This window comes from Curcuma longa, chromosome 21 (genome assembly GCF_044706935.1).
Source record: "Curcuma longa cultivar G26 ecotype Majalengka, Jawa Barat chromosome 21, ITB_CL_G26_1.1, whole genome shotgun sequence".
Lineage (NCBI taxonomy): Eukaryota > Viridiplantae > Streptophyta > Magnoliopsida > Zingiberales > Zingiberaceae > Curcuma > Curcuma longa.
Window position 1 is genome coordinate 3,295,831 of NC_133881.1, and position 19,019 is coordinate 3,314,849.

Consider the following 19,019-nt stretch of genomic DNA (forward strand, 5'->3'; position numbering starts at 1 on the left):
TTATTATTTATTTCACAGCTTCTAGATATGCATTTTATTAAATCAATTGGGAGGCAAGAGCACGAGACTATTTGCATGTGAGATTTAACTTAAACAGGAATTAAAAATCTCTAGAGACTGAAGGGAGCGACTTACACAACAAAGATTACCAATGTGGTGATCAAGATTTCACAACTGTACACTTTTTGGATTGCAGGACTTCTTTAGCTCCTCCAAGCAAGGAATGTCATTGTTGGAAAGATGTATAATGCCATCCTGCTCACTTACTTTCTCGATCAGTAGCTTTAACAGTGGAATTTTAGACAGTGTTTTGCAAGATCCAACCATGATAAGTTTCTTCTGCAGCGCAAAACATGAGCAGAAGAGTTAAGGACTAAAAATATATACTAAAAGAACAGAATTTGCAAATAGAAAGCCAAGTTCTTCTGACAGTTGAGTTCATTGCTCGAGCTAACCTTTGAACGTGTGATAGCAACATTTATCCGATGCCACTCTCCAAGTAAAGAAGATATGCAGGATCCGGAGTTTTTCAAAGAGCGTACAAATGATAAGAGTATGCAATCCTTGTCCCTTCCCTGTAGCTCATACCATGGTGTTAGTTAATGGAACAAACCATACACATTTTGGAAAGAGACAAGGGATGAAGTCTTCGTCAAAATGACCTAATTAATCAGTCTAGCAAAGTAGAACTTTTTGAAGGAAAGAAACTGATAATTCATCATCTCCTAATTGTATTGGAAGTAAAAGAAAATATAAGCTTAAAAAAATTACTGTAAAAGAATTACTGCTACTAAGCTGCAAGACCGCAAGATTTTATGAGAGACATGTTACTGTTAATATAGGATCCAGAAGTAGGAAAAACGAATGTGCAGCCACTTCCTTAATGAAACCTTGTGAACTTTTGGAGGAGAAAATCAATGAATGAGATAAAACAACTGCCTTACAAACATGAATCTTGATTCCTGTCATTACCTGATATTTGTCAATTGTCTGGACCTCTATAGAAGCATCAAGAATTTGCCGTATGATATTGACCTGTGAATTGTATGGACTAATGATCCCAATGTTATCTCCAGAAATGCCTCTCTTTATTAGTTCTTTAGTAATCTGGATAAGAAAAAAAAGAAGGCATGACAACAAAGTTAAGTGCCAGATACAAACAAACACTACCTAGACGATCAACTTGGCAATATGGATAAAGGCAGGAGCATGACTATAAGTTGCTGAGTACAACGCCATGCCAAAATAAAAAATCGTACCTCTGCTACGATGTATGCCTCTGTATGATTTACCACAGTACTATTTTCTCTTTCCTCGTTAGCAGATAGCATATCTGAAAAAGAAAAGTGGAATAGAATTTTTAATTAAAATTTATGACATTTTTCCAAGAATCAAAAAGATTACTAACCTGTACTTGCAAAGATGACTGGCTTGTTTGCATTCAGAATCTGAAAAAGAAAATTCATGTTGCCAGAAGAATGAGTACAAAAGTTAAAACATATTAAGATGCAAGATGTACTCTACCTCTTGTAACCACAATGTGACAGGTTTACTACAAGAAAATTTGAGCTTTGCATCTGCAACTTCAGAGGAACCACACCGTAATCTATTCCCATATATCAATGCATTTGAAAGTTCCATAATACCAGCACACATTCGATACTGACAAAAAATGGTAGATCAACCTTATATGACCACAAGGTTGCAGGTAAAATAAAGCAACCATGTCCATAGGTAGACAAACACCAAAATAACTGACAGAACCTGGCACTGCAGTGCTGATATTGCCTGAGGATGTGCTTCCGATAGCCTGCAAAATAAGCTAATGGACATTCCATTTTCACGTGCTTCCACGCTCTACATATGAGAGGCTGACTTATTCATCTAAATCATATGAAACAAGGTGGCTTATCAAAGATCAGAGTAGGTTATGAACCTGTACAAGTGGTGGAAGCTGGTAATGGTCTCCAACTAAAACAAATCTTGAGGCAAGCATCAAAGGTCCCAATGAAATCTGTTGCAAGATAGCTACATGAATATTTTTTTTTTCTAAAACCTTCTTTTCCATTAAACAAATGAATAACAGAAGCGGATACAACACTTAATTCCAATTCATGAACCCCAATCGTCTACCAGTCCATCACTTATGCAAGACAGACCATATATTTCTGTGCATGCAAATGGACGCAAGAAAATTAACAAATGATGGAGAAGAAAATACTTTTCTCAAAGATGCATTAGTTTATTACAAGTATCAAAAACACATAAATATCACACGCAATCCAGCAATAGACCCTTAAGTAATCACTGTGGACAAAGTTATGATGTAACATAACAGGCGACTCATACATAAGCTACCAATCTTCACCGGCATACCACACTGATCTGTTAGCTAGCTAGATCTGACATGGTTCCCAAACTATGCTAGTTAGAATTCTGCAGAGAATATGCATTTATGCTTATTACTCGGTAGTTTACAAGCAGATAACAGTATATATTCCTACAACAAAAGCAAAAAAGGAGACATACAGGAAGAGTGGTTTGCCCAGCCTCATCTATTATGCAGATGTCGAACTTCTTATTCGTAAGCAATGGATGATTTATTCCTAAGCAAGTTACTCCAACTACACGAGTGAGCTCCATCTTTTCTTTGATGTCATTCACAGTGCCTATGTTCTCTGCTGTCCCACAGAAAAAAACACCTCATTGAACAACCTAAAACCAATGATAATGAACAATACTGAAAATTAAGAACGGAAGAAAAATCACCTGGGATGCAATACTCAAGAATGTCAGAATGCACTGCTTCACGTCTTCCAATACGCACAAAATCAATGCCCTAAAAAGATGATCTGTCAATCTGGTGATTGTTTGAATTGCAGGTCACTGATCAAATTTATTGATTAGTAGGTGTTCCTTGTTACGTTAAATTTCATAGCCATACAAAATCCTTATGTCCAGCAAGATAGCATACAAAGAGCCATGAAAATGCCTTTGACACACGCAATAAACAGTTAACAAATGTTTTTTTCCTTTGTACCCTTAAACAGTCAACTGGTCTTAGATTTCTCAGCCTTAAGTCAACAAAGAAAAAACACAAGATGGAACTCTGAATACATCATACAAACTAGTAAAAGATTTAGTACTCTAAAATTTATATTCCTAATTGAAGGTGTATATACTAACAAATGCAGTTTACTAGTATCTGTAGTAGGATAATATCAGAGTCAAGTCAAAACACCAAAGGACAGTCCGATACACGAAGTTTCTACCGATGCTGGTCTCAGGAAAGAGTTGGACCATATTAGATCTATTATATGCAACCTGACCTTGCATTATAAGAGGCTACTTCTATGACTTGAACTTGTGACCACAAGATCACACGGTAGCAACTTTAGCATTGCGCCAAGCCTCCCATTCGGTCAAGTCAAAACACCAAAATATAAAATGGTTCCTACTGGAAATAGCTTTCAGTGAAACACAGAGAAACATAAACTAGAATATGGCACACCAAGGAATTACATCAAACTCATTTAAGTGACTGAGCACTATAAATAAATGCAACTCTTTACGGTCATTATTCAAGTTCCAAAGATGACAGTATATTAGCAAAAAATATACAGCGCCATAACCCTGCTAATTTACCTTATTTTTTAATTTGATAAGCAAGGTATCAATAGCTAAATTTGTGTATGAAGTGAGTAAAATGGAAGATCCTCTCATCAGTAGTGCTTTCACAGCATGCACCATCGTGGATGTCTTTCCAGTGCCAGGCATCCCTAAAATAAGAGCATAATCCTTTGCAGCTAGAATCTGAAAATTGTAATGAACAAGTCAAAAGAACACGGATTTCAGACCAACATTAACAAATGCTAGCATTCTACGTTAACAAAAAAAAAAACACTAAATTCATGTAATTAAATGATATAAGTGCTGATTTATAAATCTATACCCTTTAGCCAATATCAAATTCTCTCTGGAAATTCACCAGATAAGTCTCATTCAAAAAACAAATGAAAGAAACATACAAAAAGAAATACTACAAGGAGTACCTTTTGAATGGATCTCTTTTGATCATCATTCAAATTTTTTTGTGAGCGTATATATGACAGTGCTGGATCTTGACTCAATGTTCCTCCACTGTCAAACCTAGGTGCCTGCAGAACTGGAAAAAATATCAGAAGACTCTACAACATGAAAAGTAGGGGAAACATGGAATGAGAAAACTAATCACCTCAAGATCGACAATCATCTTCCTCAAACGTCCAAATTGCAAACTTTGAGCAAAGAACAGTGCAAGATTGTATCTGAAGATGGATTAAAAAAAATCATGTATCTTTGGGTTTAAATAAAATTCCTTAAATGAAAAGACCCTCGACATGAAAAGTACCTCATGGTTGTAAAAGATGAAGCAAACTCATCCTTATTGATCCTCCAAATTTCTTGAACAAGACGATCTAGATCTAGTGAACGTTCACATATTGGAAGTCGTAATCGCCGAGAGATGGAAACCTGACATAAACCAAGATAAAATTAAAAAAAAATGTGGTGCTATAAATGAACCCAATATGCCAATAGATAGAAATTTTACAATTTCTAACCATCAATTATAATGTTACTTATCCGATCATTAAGCTCAATACAAACACTTTATTTCTTAGTACTAAATATGTGGAAGGTTCATAATAAAATTTTCCAAGATATCCAAAGGAAAGGATTTCTTACAGATATATGTGATTTACCAATCTCATCTATTACTCCAGTTGCAACAGCAACATGTCCAGACTGTGTGCTAAGCACCTACAATCAAGAACAAAGACAAGGAATCAAAAGGTTTGGACAATCCAAAGTAACAAATACAGCATCCTGAGTAAAGCATACTAAGATAATCAGATATATATCCACTTTTATTGAAGGCCTGGGCGTAGTCATATCCAATTCAAAAAAGCTAGCTAGCTATTAAGGTGGGTGCCTCTGCTCACTTATAACAGCACAAACACACAAGCTGACAGTTTGAAACCATCAAGCTCTAAACTGCGTAATATATCAGATTGCACTTATACTGTAGTGTATTTCAGCATGCAAACCCAAGTTGAGGTCAGGGGTTTCGAAATATTTATAGAAAATCGAAAACTATAATTTCAAGACATCCAAAATCTGTGAAAAAGGAAGAATTTCTAGGCCATTCTGGTGTCTGAGTACTTTCTAGCCCTAAATAGAACAGCCATTAATAAATACACTACATAAATGTCGAAAGTGCCTAGTTAAAGAACAATGGTGAAGAGTGATCATTGTCATCTTCAAATATAGATGCACATTATGCAGAAACTTTGGTTTCACATTGACAACTATAAATAAACATTTCCAATGCAAAGGTGATGTTGCTAGTCTTGTCTGTCTCCATCTAAGATATATCGGTTCTCCAATTGTTCATTTGAAAATCTTGTTGTTAACAAATAGGTAGCATGAAAATACTCACTATCAATCCCCCATTAACATGTAGTAGACACAACTTGTAGCAGCAGTCATCCTCACAGAGAAATAAGAAAATCTAAAAAAACTATTTAGGGTAAATTGAAATAGCATAATAAAATGTGGGAACCATACCACGTGATCACCATGTTTAAGTGTGGAACCATGATCGCTCATTCTGAGTTCAGAAAAATCATATTGATCCTGAGCTTTCTGTTCATTCCGCACAAAACGATAAATGAATCTGTCATTTCTAGAAGAACCACTGCCTGAAAATTCGTTCTTAAAATCCACAAGGATGTAAGAACTGCTTCTGGTACTGTTCTCATCCCATAGAGTATGTGAAGAGAACCTCTTTTTCTTATTGGCCTGAGATTTCAAGTATTTCTCCAGCTTAGCCCATCAAGAGCATATGCAAAAAATAGTGTTCAGGGATAAAAGTAGGTTAAACCTTAGATGCCTGAGCTTCCAAGTCAACCAAACGAATCCAATGCTTAAGAAAATTAGAATGAGAAACAGTTAAGTGGCCCGCAAGGTCATCAAAGAAATCGCCAAGTCCACTGCTATTAGAATCACCTCCATAAGCCTATTTTCATTAAAAAAAAAACATCATGTCATTGTTAGATGGCAATAATAGGTCTGACTAATAAAGAATTGAAAAGACAGAATTATTCCATGTACCTTATGAAAGATTGTGCAGATATTAAGATGGCGACAAACTTTGCACAATGCTAGATTCTACAGAAACATTCACTAAAATATTAGTGGAGATCCTCCAATCCAGTTAATTGGATAAGTCTCATTTAGTAATAATACCTGTAGCATTGAAGGTAGGTGCTGTGTTCTTGAAGCCTTCAGGACATCAGTTGCTAGTTCATTGCGGCGCATAATTAGCCCAACTAAGTCAGATCGTTGAACTTTGACACCCTATAAGAAAATTTATAAGCAAGGCAACACCTAGTGCTCCATAATTTGTTATGACATAGCACTTTACCCTTGTCTGATCTGTCTGGAGGTAATATAGAAGGCCAATATTGATATCCCTTTTCAAATATCTGAAAGAGTAGTATTCCAATTAAAACACCAATTTTGCCTACAACAAAGGAAATGTCAGGAAAAAGAAATAGCAAGAATAGTACATGTTAGAATTACCTTTCAGACATCAAAAGAGTGTACAATATCACCTGGGCAGAATGCTCCATTGCAGCCTGCACAGTTTCAGACATTAAGAGATTTAAGCCTTTAGAAATATATTTAAAATCTACTCAGTAAATGTCACATTGTAGTGTAATGGTGTTACAGAAACATTTCTAAACCAATAGCCTCAACAATCTCATTGTTGACCTGGATGGCAGTGCACTTGATTGATGTGATTATCAGGAAACAAGCAACCATCAATACCATAAATGGGAATATTTTCAAAGCTAAAAAGCCAAATGAAAAATAGGCTTAATTCTCTTAATTAGAAAACATATGAACAAATTGTAACTAATATATCTTTTATTTTTAGGACAACACAAGTTCTAGGGAAATTGGGTATTAAATCCATATAAAATTTAGATATTTATCTATTATTCAACAAAAGGGAATATTATCTAAAGATCATTACTAAGTTAAATGAGTGGTCACAATTGAGAAGAGTTTTTGAGGTCTTGTGCAATTGTTGTGTCCCTCTTAAGCTAAAAGAAAATTTTGCTGTGCTATCACCGCTATACTTTACATGTCATTGTATTGGGTTAATAGAAAGCATGTATAAAGAATTACTTTAGTAGAGATGACAACGCTAAAAAGAATATATGGAATTATTATAAAGGATAAAGTGATTGACGATAGATTGAGATGGTATTGACATGTTCAAAAGAGGCCAGACAATATGACAGTTAAAAGAGCTAGATTTATTAGAATGGAAGATACAAGGGGTTGAGAAAAAAGATAGAATATTATTCAACAAATAAAAGATTTAATGCATTTGAATATTAGTGGTGATATATACTTGCATAGAGCTCAAAGGACAATTTGCAGAGCCAACCCCAACAAGATGAGGCAAACACAATTTGATATAAGACAAAAGTGCTTGATTCAGTTTTCCTTCAGTTGTTTCTGTTAATTCATAAAGGTATATAACAGAATAGGAAAAAGCATATCATAAATGTGATAGTAATGATTTTAATGATTGCTTCCATACGCATATCCATTATATATGTGTAAAATGTGCAATATTGGAAGATGAAGCTAGAATTGTGTACATTATCAGCAAAGAAATTATATAAATTACAAGTAAAACATTCACTAGTGATGTGCACAGCAACATTGATTAAGAAGATGATTTACAGAAACAAAATCAAATCGTTACTCATAATTTATCTGCACAAAAAAACAAAGCAGGAGATAAATTTTGGCAAAACAAACATGTCATGATCTAATAAATTCTGAAACATCTTATGATCTTACCTGACCATTGTTTCTTTTACCAGTCTTGAATTCCAAAGGCATTATTGTTTCATATGACTCATTATTGCTAGGAGTGACTTTTACACAGACTGAAGCATCAATTACTCCCTTCATGCCATATGTTGGGGCTTTTGCCATCTCTTCAATGTCTATCACCTGAAGGTCAAAACCCACACAATATTGACAAATCACAGATGTGTATGATAGTAGCAAAAATCAAACTTGATATAGATGATCATGATATAGGTAGTAGATATGTGAATCAGAACGCATCCAACTAGTTTGTTTTTTTTGGAGCAAAAATCAAAAGGATGCCCCTTATTTTCATTATCATCAAAAGGATGATCTATGTTGAAAAAAAATCAAAAGGACACCACACCCTAATCCTTCATTCCAAAATATCCCTTTTTGGCAGACTAGTTCGGAACTTTTGTGACAATTTTAGTCAAAATTATTTTAATGTTAGTCAAAACTACTTCAAAGTTGCCAAAATGAGCTCCAATACTACTGTAGTAATTTTGGCATAAACTACTATAAATGTAGTAATTTTGGCCAAACCTACTATCTAGAAAAAAAACCAATATTAGAATAATTTTGACCAAAAGTGCTCCATGATGTAGCAAGTTTGACTAAAACTGCTATAATGCAAATCAGTTTTAGCCAAAACTGTTAAAAGCCGCCACAACAGTATTGAGTGAATTGGGCAAAAAAAGGTAAACTAGGAAGAAAATTTTAGGATAAGACACCTTTTGTATTTCTTAAACATAGGGTACCCTTTGGACTATAACAATAAAGGGTGCTCTTTTGATTTTTTTTACTTTTTATTTTTGACTATACATCTGCAACTTTAGAATTATGAACTTCAAAAAAAAAAAAAATTCCATGTGCAACATAGAAGGTTTCATCATGGGTTTAAGTTTATAGATGTTTAACATAACTATAAGTTTTAAAGACTAGCTAAATAATTACTAAAAGATGTCAAAATCTCAACTAGAGATAGACAAGTAATATTAATGCATAAAGCTTGGATGGCAGATTGAAGCAGAAGAAATGTCATTAAAGTAGAACCTTTCAACTTTCAAATGGACATCAGTATTCAGATCACAATGATGGCTATAAAGCACAGTCTCAAAACTGACAAACTATTGCATGCCATTTTTTACATTGATACACATGGTCTTCCTACTGAACTTGATGCATGCATTTCTCAATTGAAAAAAGTCAAGGGCATGGGCATGTCATGAATTTTAGAATGAACAATTATCTATAAGGAGAGGTGAGACCTAGACCAACAATAAAGATTCAACAGCTAACACCAAAAGGGTAACAAACAAAGATAACAACCCACATATAATCATCTAAAGACCAAGCGCACAGGGGGGCATGGAACATTCTTGGTCTAAGACTCAAATTGAATTACATGAGCATATTTCCTATGCATATGAAGTTATTTTATTCTACTTTTTATGACATGTTACCACCTTGTATGTATAAAAGCTGATGTATGTCTAGCAAATAGCAGTATGAAACAATAACCATGATATTTTTTTTTCTAAAAAAATAAAAAATGCATTTAATAATTTAAACTATAAAATCTTTCAGAAAGTTAGAATAGGTTAACAAAAATTAACTGCTATGTGATTTAGCTATTTAGCAAGCATTGACTTAGATCATGTGGGCATGGGTCCATTGAAGGCATTGTGTGTCTTGGCAAAAAAGTCCCCCACTCCTTTACTCTTTTGTCAAAATATGTCACAGAATGGAAATATCTTTTGCTTTGTAAGGGTTTGAGGCTCCCAGTCCCCACTCCTTGTCAATTGCATTGAAGCACCATCATCAGGGTTCTAGCAGAGAGTAGGAATCCTATATCATTGCTGCTAACAATGCCAATCTATAAGGTAATTCTGTAGGCATTGGTTTCAGGTCACATGGGTGATGAATCCCTTCTGATTGGAGATGCTTTAGCCCTACATTAAAAGAACAGGAAACCTCAAAGGCTTAGGCCCTCATAGAGCTCATGGATCTCCACAATTATTTCAGACATCTTTTACAAAAGCAAAACAATCACATGTATCATAGATTCTTCAAGGTATTGTCCACATTAGGAGCAAGACGTTCATGTTTCATCCATTTCAAAAAGGCATAGCAATTAGCAAGATTCCTCTGAACTGCAAGCCAGGCATTATGATTTTACAACTTCTGAATAGGTATTTTGAATGGTGATCACTTTGAGCTTCATAAGGACTAGAGGCGAATCCTAACCAATGGGAGACTTGTTGGAATTTCTATCACCTAACAAGATTGGTTCAACAGGTTAGTTGGGTTTGATTAATCAGTTTATTGACAAGTCAATGGCTCAAATCGATAAAGCATCAATATAGTAATGCAGATTATATCCTATTTAGATTCTCGACACACCCCAAGACTGTCGAGTCACCCTTTCAAGTGGTAGATGTATCCCTTCCAATATTGTCACTGATCGCCAATCTAATAATGTCAGTTGTAGAATCACCTTTAAGGCCAACTTATCACATTGAATAAGAGAATTTAAGGTCGAGATTAGGGAATGAAAATTGTTTATTTTGTTTAAAGACCCTATTGTCCCACCCAAGTGCTTATGATTTATTGGCAATGCTCTTTTTAAATGATAAAGAACTCAAGAGGCACAACAACTTAAGAGTTGAGTGAATTAAGCAAGAGGACAAAGAATTAATTTATAGATGTAAAGGATTTCGTTCAAAGGTTGAAAAGACATCCTCAAAGTGAAAAGATTTTACAAAAGGTGTATTCTCTTTTGCAAAATTGTTTAATTAAATTAAATTGTTCTTATTGGTCTATGATTGGTTGTTCATGCTAACTGTGTTCCCTGTTCTATATTACATTTGAGTTCCATTGGCAAGAGAAGCCCCTATTTGAGAAGTGTTCAGTGCAAATGTCTAGACGACGCATGCATTCATACAGTGGATCAATTGCTCATAACTCCTATTTGTTGTTTTGATCCATTGCCAAGCTGCCCCTCCATTGGCTGTAGTTGTTGTTTCTTGTTCGGGTCATTACATGCAGCCCATGTGAGTCAAGGAATGGATTACACAAAGCTGCATGAGAACCATTACTTCAACTGAAGTTTAGCGTGTGTTCTATGTAGTTTTCATGCTCATTGAATTTCTCAAAAACTATATGCATGTAATGATTTCAAACGGACATAATATATTAATTAATTTTCATCCTTCCTTCCACAATCCAATATCAAGAATTGATCCTTGATTCTCAATCAATTTCACACTCTTTAATGGTCACACAAGAATTAACAATTACATGTATTCAAGTTCGAGTCAATGCTTTTGTCTAATCTTATCAAGTAGACACTTCATAACCCGAATAATCTTGTACATTAATTTTTCATTCACTCAAAAAATTAATTTGTGACATTCTACTAGTGAAATAGCCATCCATATTCCTATTAGACTATTAGTTATGGAAACCAATTTCCATCAAGACTAACATGTCCTCACAAAGCAACATCAAAATCATTCCTTGCTTCTAGAGGCTCATAACCAATTTATACACAAATGGAAGAAAAAAAATTAAAATAAATATCATATTAAATGAACAATTGATGAAGGTCCAAACAAGTAGATGGATTACCTCACTTATACAAATACCCTTCACACCATCCAGTTGTCCAAAATCAATAGGCACACTATTTCCTTCCTGCAAAAATAAAAAAACTTCATAGTCATTATTCCCAATTAAATAAAGAAATCAATAGCCTTATAAATATCATAATATATTACAAAGATTAAACAGTTACAATGCAAAGAATGGCTTGGGAAAAAAATGCCCAGCTTAGTAAACAAACAAAATGTTTATGCCATCAAAAAAACACTATCACCAGTTGTTATTACAAAAAACATGTGCCCAAAAGAATCAGGATAATTGTCCGATTTACTTTCAAGTCATAACTTGCTTAATCCATGCCCAACAACAAATCCCTATATGAAGTTTTGCACAAAAATGAAATCTTGATGTCCACCAAAAAATCTGAGTTGATCTGATTCTTCATATTTTGTGTATCCACAAAATATGAAGAATCAGCAATCAGAAAATGCCAAAAAAAAAAACTGACTAGCTTCAAGAGCAAGAATTTTGAGGATAAAGCAGTCCTAGAGGCAATTGTCATTGATTCATTTTACAAAGAAACAAAAGAATCTTTCCAGAAAATCATCAAGCTAAAAGAATGTGGATCCAATAAAAAAAACTTGCAAAGTACCTCTTTCTCTTTAAAACATGTTAGTGATAAGTGGCTTTAGGACAAGATAAATTAAGGTTATATTGCATTGTTTTGATCATTTCTGTATCATAAATTGAGTTGTTAGTCTATTTCATGAACTTTGATTCATTTGAGGTCTTCATCTTATTTCTTATTAATTTGAGGCAATTAATGATGAGTAATTTATGGAATTTGGTTTTGCAAAAAATTAGGATGAAGATAATAATTTGTAGATAATTGCAATCAAGCCCAATTACAAATATTTAGAATCAAGGCAAGAAAACAAATTCAAAAAGCCAACGAAAAGGCCCAATTTGAAAAAAAAAAACGATCTGCTTCAAGTTTGGTTCAATTCTGATTCAAGTTTGGTTAAAGTACGATTTAAGGTTGGTTTTATAAGTTGCATCTGGTTCACGCAAATGGAGGGCTTGGTTAAATCTAGGTTTTTCGCGATCGCGACACTATAGCTTCTCTTTCGTGATCTTCTTCCTCACTGAGCTCTCTCTGTTGCCTATCTCCTTCTCCATTCTCCTTCCCAATCGACATAGAACATTAATGGGCAATCGCTAAGGTCGACGAGCAACGATAACCCACAAGAATCCTCACCAAAGTGGTCCAGCTCCGACGATAACTTTTTTATCCCCGTCGATCACGGATCAATCACCGTTGGTGGTTTAGCTCCAGCGAGTGGTGGCTGACGACATTCCATCCAATAGGAACGCCCTCCGACATTGATCTAGTTCTGGAACTCTTCCCTATCCCGCCTCATCCACCAGAGCTCCGAGCAAAGGCAGACTCGCCGATGTGGTTGGCAAAGACAAGGGAAGTTCTGTTCAGACTCCTAACCGTTCTTCATCCACTGGAGAAGCAAGGTAAGGGTTTCCATTCCTCCATTCTAACTCTCTATTCGTGGACAACACGGGTTAGGGCAAAAGAAGGCATCCAAAGTTCAACTTCTCTGATCAAATCCCGCTGGAGTTATCCAACTCCAACGAGGTTCTTCGTTCTTGTTGGCGCAAATCAACCAAAGCTTCTATATGCCTCTGTTTTGAGTCAATCCAGGAGGAACAATCCCATTAACCCTATTTCCTAAATTCCTTCCTTGAAAAATCTATTTATTTTGTTCTAATTGTTTGCCAAAGACCCCCCATTGTGTGATCCTTTGAATTGTTCGTGTTTGAGTTCATTCAATCTGTGATGCTTGAATTTGGATGATTATGTGAATCTGTTCTTGAGTAAGGATGGGTTAAAATTGATCACGAATTGTTGAGTTGAGTTTTATAAATGTGTCTGTTCTTTTGCACTTGTGAAAATGAATTGAATAGTTGTTGTTTTGAAGCTATAAGATGTAATGTGATGTTTAGCTTTGTTGTTTGATGTTTGCAATGGATAATGGTATAAACTTGTCCTTGATGTGATTCTGTTATTGGATTGAAATTGATGGTAACCAAGCATGTTTGGTTGTTGAATGTGTTTATAATTGAACCATTTGATGTGTTGTTTGATGTATAGGTAATGGAAATACTATGGTGATTTGATGATGTTCTTGTTTAGAATGTTGGGAATGAAATGTGTTTTATTGTTTAGAAAGTGAATTGAACATCTTTTCTTCTATGTACTTTGAAGAATTGTTGGAAATGAACTAGTTCATGTTAAGTTTGTATAAATGAATGGATGTTGTGGTTGTTGAAGTTGTTGATAAAGAACGTGTTTGTTGTTTATTTTGAAATTGATAGGAATGGAATTGAATTGTAGAAATTGCACGTGGATTTGATTTAAGACAATTGGATGTTTAGATAACTTAGATTTAGTTGTAAATGTTTAGTTAAATAAATTGTAAATTTGTGAAAGTATTGTACTTTAATGTAATTGTGCTAACCCTTGAGATTTAATTATAGTTATGTGACTTGGGATGAGATTGTTATTTTGGTTGTTGTTTGAATAAATTTGTGAGTATGATATATGATAGGTATTAATTTGTGAATTATGTATAATTAATATTCATATGTTAAGTGTAGGATTTAATTATTAATAAAGGAATTTTGTGAATTCTTAAGAGTGAATAAGGTCAACAATAAAAATCTAGTGTCATGTTGTCTATTACTTCCTATCATTGATTCCACAAGAAAAATGACTTGGACTTCTACTATGCTACTTGAGTGACAATTAGAGATTGTGGTTAATTTATAAATTATAATTTTGGATTGTGTGCATGACAAATAAATTGATGTTTATCTACAAAACACCATCATCAAAATTTTAGCATTGTTGCCGAGGAATTTAATTGATGTTTATTGGTTTTAAACTATATATTGATGTTGTTGATTCTTGCATCTTCATTTTATTCATTCATTCATATTGATTCTTACATTGTCATTTGACAATGAGATGAGTTGTCTACACATAGAGCCTTATTCATTCTAAACAGACCTTCCTTAAACTTGCTAAAACCAAGATTGAAGTATCCAAAGGAGGATCATTCTCTTCTTATTATGATTTATCTGATGATTTAGATTGTATGGATATGTTTGTTGGAGTTTGCTTTTCATTTGGTTATTTCTAATATTTCTGAATTATGTTTTTATTTTGATGACTTTAAGAATGATGATAGGAGCCCAGTTGCATTAAAACCTACCTGTGGCTCATTCTCTTTTGGAGAAGAATATGAAAGTGTAGAGACTTGCGCACTGAAAGCAACACCCCAAAAATCACTTCCATCAGTCATTGAACAATTGGTTTCACGTATTTTGCAAATTTAGAGTACCCAAGGCGATCCTTAGTGATCAAGAGTCTTACTTTTGCAACAAGTTGTCTACCCAACTTGAAAAGGAGTTATTCGATCTCACCTACTTTTTATATATTTCATTTCTTGCTTTATTTTTGTTTTATTTTTGTTTGGTTTAGGATGTGTAGAATTGCTTATCATTTTTTCTTAATAATTTCCCCCTACATAACTCCATATCATTTTAGAAATTGTGAAAGTCTAGTTAATTAGATTATCAATTTTGAAGGTTCATAGTCATGAAAAAGTTTTTGGATTGCATGTGGTTATGAGTTAATGATGGATTCCATGTTAATAAATTAAGATGATGGTTTGCATATACTTAATGAGGATTGAGTCTAATTATCTTATTTTTTGTGTGACACTTATGATAACTGTTACTCTAAAACTTGCTCTAATTCTGTCGAAACCACATTACCATAAAGTTGCATGATTTTTATAAAAGTCATTTCATTATTTCTCATAAATTATTGAATAATTTGTACATTCACGATCTTTTGAACCTTAAGCAAACCATTAAATTTTAATTTTTGTTTAAGACCATTTTTTGTTGTATTTTGTTTTTAGAGGATAGGTTATGAAAAAAAAATCACCACGAAAGAAAAAAAAATGGTTCTGTTAAAAAAAAAAGTACCTCTTTCTCTTTAATACATGTTAGCCAGTTTAATATTCTTGGTATTGCATCTATAAGCTTGGAGAAAAAATCTTTCTCATTGGCTGCAAGTAAAAGAATTGTTTATGTCCTTTGATTAGAACATTTACAGTAGCATCAATTAATCATGTGATATTCTATTAAAGCAATTCACCATACCTCCACATGCATATATATCCTCAATGTTTCTCTGAATGACAATTCCTGCATACTCCTCCAAGAACTGTCTAGAAGGCAAATCCTTGAGAAGTCCAGCCTATAGATATAGCAAAATTACTGATGACTCTAGCCTATAGGAGACTGATTATGAACTAAGAGAAAGTTGCATGGTTAATAAGGTTAGTATTCTAGAATCAAGAACCTGAAAGAGTTGATGAAGCAAGGTACCAAGTAATGCAACAGAAGAATGCTCAGCACTCTTCAACCTCTCATCTAGCACAGCTCGTCTAGGACAAGTAAAACTGGAGGCAACCTAAAAATTAATGTAACCATATCAACTTTAACATAGCAAAAAATATATTGAAAATTCAAAGATCAAAGTTTAGCATCCTTGCTTAAATAATGGCAAAGGATATACCAAACTATTAAAAGAAAATCAAAGCATTACCCGAGTTCCAGATACAAGTATGTCTGGATGAACAATGATAAGATTTTTAGCACGATCAACGATGCATCTCCCTGCATCATCAAACTCTCCAACCACATTTAAGGTGTCACCAGGTCCAACGACACTATAGAACCTAGAAGAGAAGGAATTCCATTGACAGCAAGTTTAGACAGATAGTATATTCATTAAGCATGAAAGGAAAACAAATAAGTTATAGTAATAGCAATCCTATTCCGTGGACACAACTACAAAGTCAAGATTTTTAAAATAAAATCAACCGTTTAGAAAATCTTAGCTCTCTCAAGAACAACAAACTTACCTCATAAAAATGAATACGAACAGGATGAACAGTTGAAACAGAATGGGAAACTATCTTACCTCTAGCTACAGTGAGTAGAGGAAATTGAGAGGTGCATATCAAAAAAGCCAAGATTACTATATTTTAACGATTATTTTGTATCAGTGCCCAATTGTAATGAAACAAGACAATCTGACAAGCTTGGTCATATCAATATACTTTTCTTTAAAGAAAATGTGGAAGAGCTAAGCTCTACTTACTATCATTTAAGCATAGATCAGTATAATAATGGAATAGCCTCAAAAAAAGAGTTGTGTTAAGTTATTTGTGATTTAATGTATGTTAAGATAGCTATTCAAAAATTCCATCGAACAAAACATTAGTTGAATAAAAAAAAGGGTCAAAGCAGCATCTTCTTATACTGCTTCTAATTGTTCAAAATTCTAGCAAAAAAGCCTAAAAAGAGAGAATTTCCTTGTGCAATGTTGATCCCAACCAGATACATGTGTGCTTAAGAAGACTAACCACTCATCACATAGATGCAAAATCCTCTCCTGGCCACTTTGTTCATTCAGCAACCGAATAATCTAGAAATAAGAAACAACACCTTCCAATTTATGTTTGGGCCTAAATTTGTATGAAAATTAAAAAAGGACAACACGTGCTTTTCCAAATTAAGATGTACCTTTAAAGGACTTTGGCAGCACAAGGGATCACTGCTCTTATATTTTTCTGATACCTACAATTGAAGGCCAAGAGAGTGGCAATTAATGTACGAACCTTGAAAAAAGAAGTGCCAATGAAAGGAAAAAAAGAATTGTACCTCGAGCACCAGAAAAGTATCGTAACGTGTACAGGATGAATCTCTTTCGGACATGGCTCCAATGCTTCTCCCAGAAACACTGGGTTCAGGCTGATTTTTTTCATTTGTAACATGACGACGCTCACAGTCCTTCTGATTACCTGGAACTGGTTCATCGGTGATTGCATCTTCAACTTGATCTAGAAGCTCCAGTAATGCCTATAAATAAATATAAAAAAAGTCACGCCATCTATTTCAATCAATATGCACAACTGAAATAGACAACAACAGAAACTCAAACCTTCTGGTACTTCTGGGAGCCCAACTGCTCCGTTTCTCCACTACTACCAATGAACTGATAGCCATCGATGGATAGCATAGAAGAAAATGTCAGCAAATAAGAAATTTCCAGAGACTTCAACTAGAAAAACCTGTCTAAATATGAGGATAATGACCTCTTTGGGCTCATACGGCATAGATGGGGGCGTTCTAAAAGGTCTCTTTAAGTCCACTGCAGAAGAATCGGCATTGCTCTGATGGCTGGGGTATGCCTCTGTTTCTTTAATCATATTTTCTGACAATTTCAAGAGCTTATCACTCGTAACAGAAGATTCAGAACAAATCCACTTCTCGAATTTGCTATTAGAACGAGGATCCTAACCCAAAATAAAACATGTAAAGTCCAAAGCCAAAAAAGGAACATTCCACTTTCCACATATCCTATGGAAGTAAACTATCTACAGTATACCTGATTCGAAGAGCAAGGACGAAGGGTGGATACTTGCGGCCTCGATGTGTCGCAGAAGTCTTTCATTTTCCCAGACAACTGTCTCGAGGAGATTGAGCGAAGTCGTTCATTGACCGGCGAGATCTTCCAAGTAACCACGTCTACCCCATCATCTTGACTTTGCTTTATCAACTAACAAGCCAAACAGACTAGCGGATCAGGAAAGAGAAAAATATAGACTTTTTTCGATGGAAGCATCAAGAATCTAACCATTCCAGGGGAGAACTTAAATCTCTTTTTGGCGGACGACTTTACCACCGACGGAGAGATCTGCGACGACTCTTCGCCAGCATCGGCAGAGGCATTATCTGGCGAATGCGGCAGCTGGCCATTAGCAGAAGGATGGTTAGGATTCCTAACAGGGTAAGGCTTTGAGGGTCCCGATGCTGCGACCGAGGGAGCGGCAGCCTGGGACTGGGAGTGCCGCTCGAAGAAGTGCTGGATCCCGAACTTGGAAGGCTGAGATGGCTGGTTGCCTTGGTTCGGTTTTCTGGTGGCGGCGGCGGTAGCTCTCTTTCTAGGAGGCATGGCAAGGCGGAGGTGGACAACGACGGAGAGGAGGAGAAGAAGGAGCGTTAGGGTTTGGAGGCGGAGAACGCGGCGTCGATTACCGAGCGAGGTGAGAAGGCGGGAATGGAATGGAACATTTTCCCGTTTAAAAAGGATAACAATGGGAGGAATTGGAACTGAACCGGTCGGTCTAACTGACTTAGCTATTAATTTTGACTTGAAATAAATAAATTTATTTATTTAAATAATTAATTTACTTTAATAAAAAATGAAATTCATCATTCGAACAGTTCCGAACCACTTGGTCTAATTAGTCAACTTGAACTAAATAAATTTATTTACCTAAATCAATTAACTCACAAACCAATCGTTTTATTTTAATTGGACC

The 19,019-nt window shown here is 34.8% G+C and overlaps 2 protein-coding genes across 2 annotated transcripts in view; both read right to left on the reverse strand.

Moving 5' to 3' along the window:
• LOC141814316 (ranBP2-type zinc finger protein At1g67325-like) overlaps window positions 1-19,019 on the reverse strand; it is a 65,496-nt gene that overhangs the window by 13,646 nt on the left and 32,831 nt on the right. The window lies entirely within an intron of this gene.
• LOC141814508 (DNA replication ATP-dependent helicase/nuclease JHS1) lies at window positions 169-18,649 on the reverse strand. The gene is made up of 34 exons (XM_074702466.1): window positions 18,332-18,649; window positions 18,083-18,253; window positions 17,766-17,990; window positions 17,636-17,689; window positions 17,356-17,553; window positions 17,218-17,271; window positions 17,058-17,119; window positions 16,235-16,367; window positions 15,989-16,099; window positions 15,787-15,883; window positions 15,610-15,692; window positions 11,569-11,634; window positions 7,924-8,079; window positions 6,625-6,680; window positions 6,467-6,527; window positions 6,289-6,399; window positions 6,154-6,210; window positions 5,924-6,058; window positions 5,608-5,841; window positions 4,726-4,800; window positions 4,391-4,512; window positions 4,235-4,307; window positions 4,053-4,157; window positions 3,646-3,813; window positions 2,770-2,839; window positions 2,530-2,678; window positions 1,937-2,014; window positions 1,765-1,857; window positions 1,525-1,662; window positions 1,409-1,448; window positions 1,260-1,333; window positions 973-1,107; window positions 456-575; window positions 169-339 (listed from the first exon to the last, which is right to left on the reverse strand). The coding sequence occupies exons 1-34, from the start codon at window positions 18,647-18,649 to the stop codon at window positions 169-171; spliced, it is 3,993 nt and encodes a 1,330-aa protein (XP_074558567.1).

What these genes read in the sequence shown, in the direction of transcription:
- LOC141814508 (XM_074702466.1), bottom strand. Translation starts at nt 18,649, where the DNA reads ATGCCTCCTAGAAAGAGAGCTACCGCCGCCGCCACCAGAAAACCGAAC. An exon ending in TCTGCACAATCTTTCATAAG is followed by an intron (nt 6,059 to 6,153) that starts GTACATGGAATA and finishes TAATGAAAATAG; the next exon opens with GCTTATGGAGGTGATTCTAA. An exon ending in AGACAATTGACAAATATCAG is followed by an intron (nt 576 to 972) that starts GTAATGACAGGA and finishes TATGAGCTACAG; the next exon opens with GGAAGGGACAAGGATTGCAT.